Source organism: Alligator sinensis, unplaced genomic scaffold (assembly GCF_000455745.1).
Source record: "Alligator sinensis unplaced genomic scaffold, ASM45574v1 scaffold844_1, whole genome shotgun sequence".
Classification (NCBI taxonomy): Eukaryota; Metazoa; Chordata; order Crocodylia; family Alligatoridae; genus Alligator; species Alligator sinensis.
Window position 1 is genome coordinate 173875 of NW_005842715.1, and position 14753 is coordinate 188627.

Below are 14753 nucleotides of genomic sequence, written 5' to 3' on the forward strand. Positions count from 1 at the left end.
CCCCCCCCCCCCCCCCCCCCCCCCCCCAACATATTAAAAACATGGTTTTATTTCTGTAATCCCACTGCAACTGGAAAAAAAAATAGATTTCTTTTTTCTTCTCTTCCTTCAGTTTCATGTCAAATTTAACTTCAGTGCCAAATGAGTACTTGTTCCCAGTACTTCTGGAAGATATTGATGTTATCTGCTGTTCTAGCAGTCCTTCAGGGGAGAACATCCAGCTTTGCATTTTTGCTTTTGCAGCATTTCTAGGTCTAGTCTCAAGCTTTAGCTACTTGCCTGGGGTGGTGCAACCAGGAGATACTTGCGCATAACTGCAGGGGTTGCAGTTAGTCTTCTCGTCCTGAATTTTACACTAAAATCTTAGACCCAGCTGCTCTATTTAAAACAAATTTCACTTCATTCATTGCTCCCTGTTAAATAAAACATGGATAGATGGATAGACATATTTTATTTCATGTTGAATACATCATTATTGGAAAAACTGAATGTACAAGGCCAATCCTGCTTTCTCACTTCTGCCCCCTCTTTCCCCACTGCATGCTCCTAAACTTCTGCCCGATTTTATAAAAACAAAAACAAACAAGGAAAACATCTTGAAATAGTTCTTATTCCCTGTATCTTCAGAGATCCTTGGTAATCAGATTCATAGAATATCAGGGTTGGAAGGGACCTTAGCATGTCATCTAGTCCAACTCCCAGCAGCCAAAAAAAGCCAAATGCCAATGCTAATTTTCCTTCATTGGTGCTAATCTGATATGGGCTGTTTTTAAAAAAAATATATGGTTATGATTATTATGGTTATGATTATTACTTAAATGACACATTGATCTTGAGACCTGATGGTGGTAGTAGTGGGAAAGGGTGAGTTGTGTGCCATGGATGAGAAGGCTTTCACATGAATCACTCAGCCTTGCAGCTTTTATACTGAATATTGTTTTCAATAGAAAAATTCCACTGAATCGGCAGTGTCACCAGTTGACCCTGTATTCTTCCTTCTGCCAGATGCCATCTTGCATATTTTGATGCAGATGGCATTCTCCACCAAGGACTAAACCTAATCAGTTAGGTGCTCTCTCCTTAAGCAAGCACCAAATAGAATTTAAAGTCACACTAAGGAGCTTGACTGTTTTAAAGATCACTCATCTTAATCATCTTTATTGTTTTTTTTTTTCACAGGTGTTCTGTTTTTGGGGGGGGATTTTGACTTGTAGGAGGCTTCTGCCTGAGGTTTGCAAAAATAGGTGCAGATGCATGGAACTTCACCTACAAGACTTAGTTTAACGTGCTTATTATTGCTTTAAAACTATCATTGCTTCAAAGAACAATTTGTATAACTTTGTCTTGCTCCTTCCCTTGGATGTGTTAGGCATTCTCACTGTATGAAGATGAAATCAGTGATTCAAAAGCACAGCTGGCTGCAATCACCTTGATAATTGGAACATTTGAGAGGATGAAATGCTTCAGTGAGGAGAACCATGAGCCTCTGCGGACTCAGTGTGCACTGGCAGCTTCAAAGCTGCTTAAGAAACCAGACCAGTGCCGGGCTGTTAGCACTTGTGCACATCTGTTTTGGTCTGGTCGCAACACTGACAAGAACGGAGAGGAGGTAGGAGAGCATAAATCACAAGTGTATTCTCCCTCCCTCTTTCTCCAAAGAGTGTTTCATACCTAGCTGTATTTGTATCTGTACTGTGCATCTGGTGGAGATCTTAGTTCTCTTCCATCTGTTAGAACAGACACAGAGGCTAGAGCAGGAAAAACTACCGAACAGAAGTCATTTGACTTGAGCTCAAATTAGGCAAGGTGTTGTAAATGTCACAGACTAAGTCTTGAAATACTTGGAATTCTGCTGCTTACACAAGGTGGTGGTGGCTAAGTCTGTGCCTGCAAAAGTAGTAAACAGCATTACTGCAGGATGAAGTTTCATGCTGTTCACTGAGGTCAGGAAGCTTTGTTCGGCCCTGAACACTTACAGCTCCTTTCCCATGTTGTACACCTTGCAGTGGCATATTGCATTTTTTAATAGTTAAGACCTGCAGATATTGTGTGATCTTGTAAAGTATTTGTATTATAAAAAGTCAAGTTGACAGTTTTAAATTTTGGCTTATTGTTTAAGGTTTGGTCAGACCTACAAAACCCATCAAGTGCAACCATTTCAGTTACAGAAATTCTTCACAAGCTAAACTGTCCTGATTTTTGTTGTTCTTGTTTTTTGTTTTTGTTTTTGAGAAGTGTGCATTTGATGGTGAAGCCAAATCCTTCTGTAGAAAACTCAGTGGGAGTTGAAATGAACCCCAATTTTTCCACAGGGTGATCACTGAAGGTTTATTGTTCTTATTTGATGATGACTTGTGTGGTGGGCCAGTAGCAGGAGCTCCTGCATTGAGCCACCCACCTCACTGCGCCCGACCACCTTCCAGGCTCTGAGTGCCTCCGTGGGGGTGCCTCACATCTGGCTTAACCCCCCCTCCCCTCCCCCTTCCTGGAGCACACCCACTAGACTGGGGGTAACACTGCCACCACCCAGGGATAGGCTTGATGCTGGCTTTGCGCACGCTGGGAAACACAGGCCTAGTAGCCCTCGAAGGCTACTTCACTTCAAGAACTTGTGCTTCTGACTGAGGGAAGCATCCCAAGTAGTGGTCTACCTTAGTCAGCCGAACCAAGGTGACCCCAAGGCATAATCTAGACCCACTCCCAATTAGTCTCCCACACTAGGTACAAAGGAGAACTTTATTGGTTACAAGGGGTAGGGTTGGAATAGGGTACAGGGTAGAGCAAAACCGAGAAATCCCATAGAGCAAATTGGCATGGCTGGGTAGCCTTTGATCACGCATCTGAGTTACTGCAAGCTATATATCTAGTTGGATCTCAGGTAGCTTACTGACAAGTATCATCCAGAGGCAGGTGGAGGTTCCCTCTGGAGGCAGGCAGTTCCTTGATCATGAGTTTTGAGAGCGCAAGTTTTAGATGGTCCAGCGCTCGCTCTCTCTCTCTCTTGGCTGCTGCCCCCTTCTCCTGGGCAGTCCTTAACTTTATATAGCTCTTATGACCTCATTTACATGGTCCAATGGAGGCCAGCACCTGGCTTTCAGCCAACCAATTTGAAATGCATCACTGGTTGCTGGGCAGACTGGCAGTCTCTAGCCCACTAGGGTGCCCAAGCCCCTCACCCAGGTATGTGATGCCAGTCACATAGGCAGAAGGAGCAGGTTTCCCCCTTATTCAGGAATGTATCCAGCTCAGGTTACCTAAAGAGAGAGGGTAAGGTGTGTACCCTCTGTAGGGCCCATCTTAACCTAATTGTCACGGAGCAGAGTTTTTGGGGAGGAACAGAGGTGGCCTTCTGCCACAACTTGTAAAAACAGTAGCCTTTTGAGGGGTTTGGCAAGCTTCCAACTTGTCCAGACCTGTTTCATTTAAAAAAAGTATTGGGGTAGGGAGGATCATGCTTATAACGTGAAACGAAATAATTTCCACTAGCAGAGGGGGTTTACCTTGAATGAAGTTTTAGTCACTCTTCTGTGTTGATTAGTTTGGTTTTGTTCAAATGGTGACTTAAGACATTTTGTTTCAAACTTGCCTGGAATTTGCAATGGAAATGTTTCGTCACCCAGCAACAGCCAATATAATAAGTTTTAAAAATAATGAAAACTGTTGTCTTAAGTAAAATGAACAAGGTCTGCACTTTGACAAGGCACATGTATGACAGTCTCCAATGTGTGTTGGGTGAAGTGGTGCTGGAAAAGATACTTTTGTCCTTTTCATATCTAAACTTTTTTTTTCCTCCCACTAGCTTCATGGAGGAAAGAGAGTAATGGAGTGCTTGAAAAAGGCTCTGAAAATAGCAAATCAATGCATGGATCCTTCACTGCAAGTTCAGCTTTTTATAGAAATTCTGAACAGATACATCTATTTTTATGAAAAGGAAAATGAAGCGGTAAGAGATTTTTCCTTCTTTGTCTGTTTCTTGATGCTCCAGCTTATAACCGGTACTTTGACATATGAGTTAAAAGGTGCTGTGGGCCAGGTTTAATTAAAATGCTTATACTTGTGTTTCTTGGCAGAGTAATGAATTGTCCCTATGTACGGCCATGGGGAAAATCCCCTTTTGTAAGCTGTTACCAATGCAGCTAGTCTCTGGCTTCTTTCCTCCTAGTTTTCAGAGACTTATAAGTGAGAGAAGTAAATGGTAAAAGCTTGTATATCTTTCTTTAAAAGAAGAGTTGATAAAATAAGGGGTAGACTGAATCATAACTTTTGAGATTTGGAGTTCCAGTAGGAAAGACAACTAAAAAAGAAAACTAGTTGGACAATGCTCAGATTAAGTCCCATGGGTTTAGTATTGGCTGTGAACTTGATAATAAAATAGCTTTTCTGATGTACTGACTAAAAATCACTGGACATGGTTGTGAAAATGAATATGGGTATCTTATTGTAATTCATGAGATTTGCTATTGCTAACATTTTAATAAGCATACTCAACTAGCTTGGACTTGTGTATTTATTTAATTAGCATATGCTTTCAAGACACAACTTCAGAGAGATTCCTAAGAACCTTTCTGACTTGAAGCATTTTCCTCTGCTTTGCTAAATCTGTTATGAAACTGCGATACTTGGATGCCTCCGTATGATAAAGGCCAGCTGAATTATTTAGCGCATCAGTTGACATGAGAAGTACGACTATCTTCCTTTTTTCCCATTCTTCAAATAGCACTTCCTGTAAATCATCTCTTCCTGTCTGTTTTGATACATAGATATTGCTTATGGTTAAGAGCACAGCACGTTTTATCTTTGAAAATCAATGGGAATCTATCATCTTGTTCCATTGAATTCAGTACTTCTTGAATTGCTTTACTTGTAATAGCTGTCTTCAAACTAAAGCTTATTAATAAGCTGATGGAAAGAGAGCACTAGAAAATCATTATCTTGTTTCTCTGGGACGTAGATTTTTAAAGGATATTCGGAGGTGCTTTAACAAAGTTAATCTTTTGCAAACTATTGTGAGGTAGGAAACTTAACTTTTCTTTCTAAGATGAGTAAGTAACGGTACAAAATCTGAGTAGTGTGCCACTGTCACATCTGGCCTTTGGCAATTACAAATGGGGACTGTGACTCCAAACTAACACTTGTGCCTTAATTCCACTCGTTTTGGAGGCAATGTGTGCATGACAGAAGTGCAAGGTCTCTAAGCTTGTGTCTTTGTCACTTACTGGTTGGGCTTCAGCTATCTATGTTTGTATTGTAGGTGACAATTCAAGTTTTGAATCAGCTCATACAAAAGATACGAGAAGACCTGCCAAATCTTGAATCTACTGAAGAAACAGAACAGATTAACAAACACTTTCACAACACACTGGAGCACTTGCGTTTGAGGAGGGAATCGCCAGAATCAGAGGGTCCAATTTATGAAGGTCTTGTCCTTTAAAGAAGGCATGTGCTGTACTTGTTTTTTGTCTCCATTTACACACAGTATGTTTTTTTTATTATGATAGATTTCATAGATGGTGCCTTTTGGAAATGCCATGTTAGGTTCCCATTCATTTCATGTGTGTTCAGTCCAACACTTGCATTCACTACTTAAATTTTAAAAGGTATTCAGATTGGATCAGCAACTGCAGATTTACTCATAAAAATATCATGACTGAATCTCTTGAAAATTCATGTAACATGTTACGACTTTTTTTTTCCCAGTTTTCTAATCTCTTTTCCTTTTCTTTCCGTTTCACTGTTGCTTCTGTAGCACTATGGAGTTCTAACCAGGCAGTGACTATCCATCTCAAATGTATCTGATTTTTACAGAGCATCTGATTTTGGGGGATATTGTATGTTGGTTTCTGCTTGAACTGTTCTTTTAATGCAAGTTAAGGCTAAGTGTAATATTTTTCCTTAAACTAGAATATATTAATGCATGTTTGGAGAGTTTTGAAGCACCATGTTCAAAAACAGAAGTTATATTTTGCATATAAAGGCTCTGTGACACTCAGTGAGGGCCAGTACTGTGCACAGGGCATATTTATCAAGGTAATTTTGTTCCAAATAGTATAAAAAATAGAGAAATTGTGCTCTATATAGTATATGTATAACCTTCGTTATTGTAAATTTAGGGAAAAATGCATTACACAAGTTAATTCAGTATCATGATTTTGCACCAGTGAAACAATAAAGTTGCTATTAACAGCTCCTGTTTTGTCTGTTTAATGTCTTTCTACAATAAATGCAGAAAAATATTACTGTGTTTCTGGCAGCTATACACAATCCAGGCAATTGGCTCAAACTCTTTACTATTGTAATTAGTGCAGGTGGCTGGATTGTCAAAGGGTGCTCAAATATTAGAATTCAACCAGAAAGTATGAACAAATATATGTTTTGCCAACTTCTTATTTTGGCTGAATTGTTTATTCTTGACTTGTTTTCTTTTTTCACTTAAAATCCCTATAGGATATCTGCTATAATATTCAAAAAATCACTAAAAGCTGCAGGTGAATAATATAATACCCAACTAGGTTGAGTCTTCTGCCAAAACAAAAAACGATGCAGTAAGTTAAGTAAAGATCTGGTTTGCTGCTAATACCGGTAGACCTATCTGGATATTGTGTACTTCTGTATTCATGCTCATATGTGCCTCACCAAAGAGTTAAACCCTAGAAATGATTTGATAAGCTAATTACCAGGAGTGTCCTACAACGAAATGTTGCTATTTATTGGTTTTTCCCTTTTTAGGCTTTTTTTTGGGGGGGGAGCTATTACAGACCTTGGTATTATACTAGTGTGCATTTCACTAGTAGAAGTTCCATTTTCACACAAATCAATTGCATTTTAGTATATATTGGCTCAGTAGTAGCCCACAGTCACATGAATGGCTAAGATTTTATGAATACAAATGCATATTCAGTGCCATGTGACTTCTTTAGCTAGCCAGTTGGTTTGTTGTTTTTTTTGCTTGCTGCCTGATGGAAAAACAAAATTGAGCTTGCAGTGAAAATATTTTTAATGCGTTGTAGCCAAGATTTCTGAAAAGCTGTCATCATGGAAAAAAGGTTGTGGTGTTCTTGGGGTATTTTGCTTGAAATAAAACTAACAAGGAAAAAATTGAATAGTGTATTGAAATTGCAAGAGTTATCTCTCTGTATAGTCCTGTCTGCCTCTTGAGACAACTATTTGATCTGCTAAAGAATAAGCTGAGTATGTAAAGTTAGGGTGTTTACATTTTAAGTGTGACAAAGCTGGAATTTCAATGGACTGGAGGAAAAAGTATTTTTCCCAATTTACTGTCTTATTTAAGTGTTTCCGTCTCTGTCTCTTGTCCTTGCAGATGTTAAAAAAACAAACAAAAGAACCCCACGCTTTACCAAAAGAAGCAGCACATTACTTCAAACCAGCTCTGTAGCATCTGTTAAAATCAGACTTTAGTGGGGCTTTTTGACACTTCTAGGTGAAGCTGATTCAATTGGCTATTAGATAAAAGCCCCACTAAAGTGCCCAATTTTTACAGATGTTGGGCGAACCAGGTTGAAGTAATTCACTGCCGCCTCTGGGCATGCATCGAGCGCAGCATGGGAATGCACCAAGTTTTTAAAGTGAAACACTGAAGGGTTTTCTGATTATTATTTAAAAAAATTTTTTTTCTCCTTGTTTTGTGCATTTTTACATCTGCAAGCACCCCTTTTTTGTCAAAATAGGGGTGGGGGGGAAGTTGTTCTAAATGAAATGTCAAGCTAATGTACTTCAGCCTGACTTTTTAAACTGCCTTTCAGACTAACCAAATAAGCGATGACAAATAATGACTAGACCAACATGAGTATGTGTAAGTACTAGGCAAGATTCCTTAAATTCACTGGATCCAGATTTTAAGTTTCCCACGGAAAAATGGAAAAACCCCCACAGATTTCCCCTTTTAACAGAAAAAAGTGGATTTTTAATTTTAATGGAGACCTCAGAAAAGCTAATGGCACTTTATCGTGCATCAGCAGATGCATGATGAACAGATCCAAGGAGGTGATACTTCCCCTCTATCGGGCGCTGGTCAGACCGCAGTTGGAATACTGCGTGCAGTTTTGGGCGCCGCACTTCAAGAGGGATGCGGATAACCTGGAGAGGGTCCAGAGAAGGGCCACTCGTATGGTTTAAGGGCTTGCAGGCCAAGCCCTATGAGGAGAGACTGGGGCACCTGGACCTCTTCAGCCTCCGCAAGAGAAGGTTGAGAGGCGACCTTGTGGCTACCTATAAGTTCATCACGGGGGCACAGAAGGGAATTGGCGAGGTTTTATTCACCAAGGCGCCTCGGGGGTTACAAGAAATAACGGCCATAAGCTAGCAGAGAGCAGATTTAGACTGGACATTAGGAGGAGCTTCTTCACAGTTAGAGTGGCCAAGGTCTGGAATGGGCTCCCAAGGGAGGTGGTGCTCTCCCGTACCCTGGGGGTCTTCAAGAGGAGGTTAGATAGGCATCTGGCTGGGGTCATCTAAACCCAGCACTCTTTCCTGCCTATGCAGGGGGTCGGACTCGATGTGCCTATGCAGGGGGTCAGACTTGATCTATTGAGGTCCCTTCTGACCCTAACATCTATGAATCTATGGATTTTCCACTTTTGCAGAGAGGTCTCTGCGGGCTGGCAGAGTTCCAGCCTGCAAGAACTTGCAGGAAGGGTGACCAAAAACCCTAAGCCCAGTCCTGAGGGGGAGGGGCAGATCCTGAGACTGCTGGCCAGGGCTTGGCTCAGACTTGCTTCCCCTCCTGGAGCCTTTGTGGTAAGTGGTGTTTTCAGGGGGCTGGAGGGTACTGGCTGGGCTGGAGGGGGGATCCTGTGGGGCAGGGGCAGGTGGCTGCTGGGGTTCGGGGCAGTGGGAAGAGCCAGTGGGGCAAGTAGGTGGGAGTGTGAGAGTTGGGGCTGAGGGAGTAGGCAGGTGTCTGTGGGAAGCTCCACACAGAGGGCCAGCCTGGCCAGATGGCATGTGGACTGGGAGGTGCATGTCATCAGGCTGGGCAGGAAGCTGCCCATAGAGCCACAGAGTTGATTGCCATCAGGCCAGGTGGGCCCTGTGCCTCCATGGGCAGCTTCCTGCTGGAGTGCTAGAAGTCCCATGTGGAGGCACAGAGCCCACCCGGCCTGATGGCACCTGGCTCCCAGTCCATGCACCATTGGGCCATGCTGGCCAGCTCTATGCCTCCATATGGGGCTTCCAGTACTCCAGTGAGAAACCACCCATGGGGACTGCCTGGCCCAATGGTGCATGACTTGTGCCTACAGTGCGGTGATCAGCATATGCTAGCACAGAGCCAGCTTGGTCTGATGCAAAGGGGCATGCTAGTGGCCCAGGGTGGCTCTGTGCCAGCATGTACAGGCCCTGGGACTTGGAGCATAATCCTCTGGGGTATACAAAGTGGTCTTACCAGGAGCCCTGACTTCCATGATGAAAAACCCAAAATCAAATGCCAGAATATGTAGGTATATAGAATTTATTTTATTATAGTGACTGAGGCACTTGGTAGGCTTCCAAATAGTTCTAAAATGCTAAATAAATCAATAAAATGTGTTGTGTGCACGCACGTAATGGCCTTTCATCTTAATCACAGATTTGGGGGGTTTAATCGGAGAATTTTCTTTTTCTTCTGATTTAAAAAAAAAAAAACAAAAAAAACAAACAAAACACAAACAAAGCAACCCCCAAAACTAGGATCCCTGCTCATGTAGTTTAGTTGTTTGAAATGACTTGCAGCCCTGAGGCTGAGAGAATTGTGTTAGGTCATTTAGAGTAGCCAGACTCTCTCTCTGTTTCTAGATGCTTGTTTTTCCAGTTCATTCAAATGTTAGTTTGGTTTCACCTAAATGCAAATATCCTTCTCATCTTATGCTCAATGGCTCTTCTTTCACAGTTGTCCATCCCCATCCCTGGTGCATGCCATGGCTAGAACAAAGCCTGGCTCCTAACTTCCCACCTGTCTTCACATTGAGCAACTTGTTGGAACACTGCATTTCTTATTTAAATAATTAATTTAAACTTTGGGTATTGCTGACATCCATCAGGTGCAAGGATGTGGCTGCCTTACGGTTGTAGGAAAGTCTGTTTATGGTTTTGAACATACCCAGTCTCTGAATTGCACCTTGAGGTTGTCATGAGAGGCAGTTGAGTGCTGGCTCAGTTCAAACTCATGATGCCTGCTTCTACCCTGAAATTCAAACAGAGGTAAGAATTTGGTGTTCTTCAGGTCAGTCATTTCATATTTCTAATTTTTTCTTTCGGTAAAAACTTCTGTTCTGTGGCCTTTGGTGAGCGCCTCACTCCACCAGCTTCTCCCCACTAGCTGACCAAAGGAGCTTCAGGAATCCTAGGAAAAACCCACACAGCTCTGCCTGGGCACAACCTCCAATCAGAATTGAAAAGCAAATGGTAATTTTACTATGCCTGATTAATCTGACATGTTGCTGGGGCTTGGACTCAGAGTTGGGCTACCTTGAAGGGGGCTTGTCCTTCCCAGTGAAGACACAAAAGGATCCTAGCCTTAGACCTCACAAAGGACTTAAGGCCACAAAGCAGATCTCTCAGCCAGCTGTTGCAGCAAACTTCATACATGCTGCTGGCTGAACATTTCTAACACTAGGTTCTAGAGCTTGGTGTGCTTTGAGATGAATGACGGAAGTGGGTTTTGTCTATCTTGCAGCCAGTCATTTTCAATCCTCTCTGTAAAGCTGGATGCAACCTGTGATTGAATAACTAGTTAAAATGAGTCATTCTCCTTATAGTGAATTTTATATCTCCCTTTTTTATTTAACTCCAGAAAACTGAATGAGTTAGGCCAGGGGCAGGCAATTATTTTGGGCGGAGGGCCACTTATCGGGTTTTGGCAAGCTATCGACGGCCACATGACAGGCAGCCAGGGGCAGATAAATATTAATTTTCTACGTTTTTAGACTTGAAGCACCCCTAAAAAAGGATGGAGAACCGCTGATGTAGTTTGAGGCACAAAAGAACTACATTTTATTAAAATGGATACAGACCTCAACTGTGCAGGTGAAGGTCTTGTGCATTGGCGTCTAATGCTCAAGTTGAGTCGAGTGAAGAATACAGCTGATAGCCTATTGTAGATGTATATACTTCATTGTATCAAGCTTCTCCAGAGTGACCATGGCACCGGGACCAGGTTGCTGCAATTTTTTGACACCTTATATGAAGTGCATGCTCAATTATGACACCAGCAATTCTTAAAATTACTTTTATTGAGGTTTTACAAAGTAACACTTTAAAACAGTATAATTTGTAGAGCTCATACTAGGTGGGTTACGAATGTTAAGTAGCATGTGTGTTGGCAGTTGTGATGGACATGTCACTGTTGACAGTACTAATGCTTTTCAGATTATTGCAAAAGTTGCTGCAAAACTCTCTAAATGGGGCTCATGGGGAGAACGTGTTCAGGGTAGTGAAGACCTGTACCTCAAGCACATACTTTTTATAACTGATATTCACTAAATGTGACAGACGACTGTATGCTTTCTGACTCCCCCGGGGAAGGAAGGCAAAGAGAAGACCAATTTGAACAATAAAACCCTGCAGACTCCTGAACTTGCAGTCTAACATATGGGTAGGAGTTGTATGATGGAGCTATGATGGGTGCTTCCTGCATTTCAATTCAACGATAAGTTTTGGAAGGCAAGAGTAACGGGGCTGATAGGTACACCTCTACTAACTATTTTTTGGCTGTGCAGTATCTTAGCTGTGTTTCATGATCATCCTTATCTCTTTCCTTCTTCCTTTTCTTATTTGGAACAGGACTTGCTTTAGAGAATGTATACAGAAATGGAGATCCATTCGATCCTTTTTTTTTCCCCTGCTAGCTGCCTTAATACTGGCCAAGGTAGGGATCCTGATAAGAACAGCCTTGTGGGAGAAGAACTAGCAAAATAAACTAGTGTAGATTTATGTTGGGTGAGTTAACTCATGCTTTCATTAATGCTGCTAACTTTCTCATCTGTCAGACCCTGCTTCAAGTCCACATTATTATGGGATAGACTTTCATTTTGAAAGATGGGTGATTTTTACATATTTTATTCTGGAATGGGTCTTCATGTTTTATCTGACTTCTGAAAAAGGTGAGAGGATTTTTGCTAATGGCTTTTGACCAATATGATTGTGTTATCCTTAACTTTAAAAAGTTGCATTACAAAAATACATTTTAAAAATATAATAACTTATCAGATGTGGATAGTTAAACTCATAATACTTAGCTTTTTAAACATTGCTTATGTAATAAAGATGCTTGTACAGAGGATGCATACATCTGTTGTTACCATGTATATACTCAGGATATTTATATTTCTCTGCTGCTTTGACTTTGCTGCCCCTTGAAATTGTTAGATTTGGCACTATAGAAACCCTGAAGGTACACCTTCGGTGTCTTGTTCCTTGCTTAATGTAATCTAGTCCCATATGGTTTAATAATCCTTCAAATACCCTTCGTTTTTTCAGACTTGTACACATGTCTAAGGCTGAGGCTTTTTAGTATGCCTCCTTTAAAACTGCTCGGTTTAAATTGCTTACTAAATTCATCCATAAGAGCTACTGTATTTACATTTTATAACTTTTTATCTCTGGGTTTACCTGTAAGTACTAAAACATAAACAAAGTGAAGAGGGGGGAGGGGAGGGGGAAATGTGTGCCTTTTTTAGACGTGACACTGTTTGTAGGCAAGAGCAGAGTCAGGTTTTTAGTTCAATATTTTATGTAAAAAGATGCACTAATATTTGGGCCCTTACCTGAAACCCACTGAAGCCAATAAATAGACTGTTAACTTAAATAAGCTTTGGACCAGGCCTTTCATGCAGGGGGGAGAAATCTATAGATGGATAATGTACTGTGAGATTTAACCCATTTTCCCTCCTTTTCTCGCTTCCAAACTAGACTGTATATTTTTAACTTTAACCCTTGCAATTTATTGCCATTCTTATTCCTAGGAACACTTTGAACTGCCTTGTTCCTTTCAGAAATGTTCTATTTCTGGCAAAACTTATTTTCCATGCATCTTTTTTCTTTTACATAAAAATGTGGGGATGAATTTTGGCCTTGCCAGGACACAACAGTTTTATAAAAGCCTTTCTGAAGCTCATATGGCATAGTGGATATAAAATAGGGTTAATTGCTGAATTTAGCCAGAGGAGCCAAAATGAAATTTCATAGAGAGAATGATGTACACATTGCCCGTGGCAAGCTGCTCTAATGATCATTAGAAGTGTATAAGGAGCCCAACACAAACCAAACACACAGACGATAATTGCTAAAGACTTGGCCACTCTCTTATCCCGGGAAAGTCTAAATCTGCTTGCCATGGTGTTGGCAATGTCTGTTCTTCTTGTGGTATTGCAAACATCTTCTGTAGCTTTATAAAAACTGTCTTTGGGTGGTTTGGTCTCAACATCCACCTGCAAGGGTGGTAGATCTTGGCTGACATGGAAATTTAATGACTGGCTGTCAAATTTATGTAGGCTGAGCCTTGAACCACAAGGTCTATTGGGGGAAAGGCTGCTTGCTCTCCTTTTCTGATCTCTTTGTCTGTCAGCAGGTTTTACAAAGAATATGATGTGCTCTCTCTTTTTCCTTTGGAAATTCATTTCATAGTCCTCCTGACCGGGTGCTAGGCTTTCATTTCTTAAAGAAGTGCGTTTTCTGATATTCATATAAATACTTAAGTTAAAGTATGTAACACTGATGAAAGGCGTAAAGAATTCAATGGTGGAAGCAATCATTAGGAAATACCAATTATAGAAAAATTCTGCATAACATTCTCCTTCAGGGAGGATACTTTTCTGAGCAACATACTCCCAGCTGATGATGGCTGGTCCATAGAGAAGAAAAGCTGCAACCCATACAAATATCATCTTTAATACTGCATTTCTGGTCATCCCTTTCTGAGCCCTGTAGCTCACCTGAGAAGAAAAACGTAAGTCAAATTATTTTCATACACATCAAAACAATATAGCTACATGTACATGGCTTGGGGGCTTTGTCATTTATTTAATCAGTTGGGCACATGTACAAATGAAAAACAACGTGAGAGCTAAACACACTGAAACTAAACTAAAGTATCTCCTGGCATTCCTATTGTTTTAATGTGGTCTGTGAACTTGCACAAACTCCTAAGAATTGTTTAAATTCAGGAGGTGCTGACTGGAACAAACAAGTGAGATCCCTAAGCCCAGGTTTCTCTATAGAAAATACTCTACCATGCATGCCAGCAGTTTCATATGTACTTCATTGCATCTGCTGTAGTGCCTGTTTCAGGAGAGCTCTTGTAAGAAGTTTGATTAATGTTTATATATTTAATTAACGTTTATATATTCAACTCATCAGTAGCAAACCATGCAATTTACTTAACTGAACCTATACGTGTATGTAGGTTCAGTTAATTAAATTGCACTGTTTCCTACCGATGAGTTGAATTTAGCGAGTGTTGTGTTCTGAATCATACAAAGAAGGCTTGAACATTTCACTTCCTTTTTTTACAAAAAGTTCACCCAAATTATTGTCAAGTGACTTATCTGTCTGTGTTCTAGATATGCATTACATATTTTAGTGGTAGAATGCTTTACAAAAATGTAGTATTTCCTATCTTATTATTTTGAGATGGATGATTGAGGAGTACTGTGTTATACCAAAATGCTTTACAGTGGAGTAGGAATGCATAGATTCATAGATGTTAGGGTCGGAAGGGACCTCAATAGATCATCGAGTCCAACCCCCTGCATAGGCAGGAAAGA

General features: G+C 40.9%; 2 protein-coding genes across 2 annotated transcripts in view; one reads left to right on the forward strand and one right to left on the reverse strand.

Annotated features, from left to right (window-relative positions):
* The window catches only part of VPS35 (VPS35, retromer complex component), a 31765-nt gene extending 25579 nt beyond the window's left edge, over positions 1–6186 (forward strand). Inside the window, exons 15-17 of the mRNA XM_006034259.3 lie at positions 1370–1609; positions 3800–3943; positions 5252–6186. Coding sequence (XP_006034321.1) covers positions 1370–1609; positions 3800–3943; positions 5252–5431 — 564 coding nt within the window. The 3' untranslated portion in view covers positions 5432–6186. The remainder of the gene's footprint in view (positions 1–1369; positions 1610–3799; positions 3944–5251) is intronic.
* A 5000-nt stretch (positions 6187–11186) lies between these two features.
* LOC106722809 (histamine H3 receptor-like) overlaps positions 11187–14753 on the reverse strand; it is a gene marked incomplete at its 5' end in the record, with an annotated part of 8382 nt that continues 4815 nt past the window's right edge. Inside the window, one exon of the mRNA XM_014524981.2 lies at positions 11187–13922. Coding sequence (XP_014380467.1) covers positions 13032–13922 — 891 coding nt within the window. The remainder of the gene's footprint in view (positions 13923–14753) is intronic.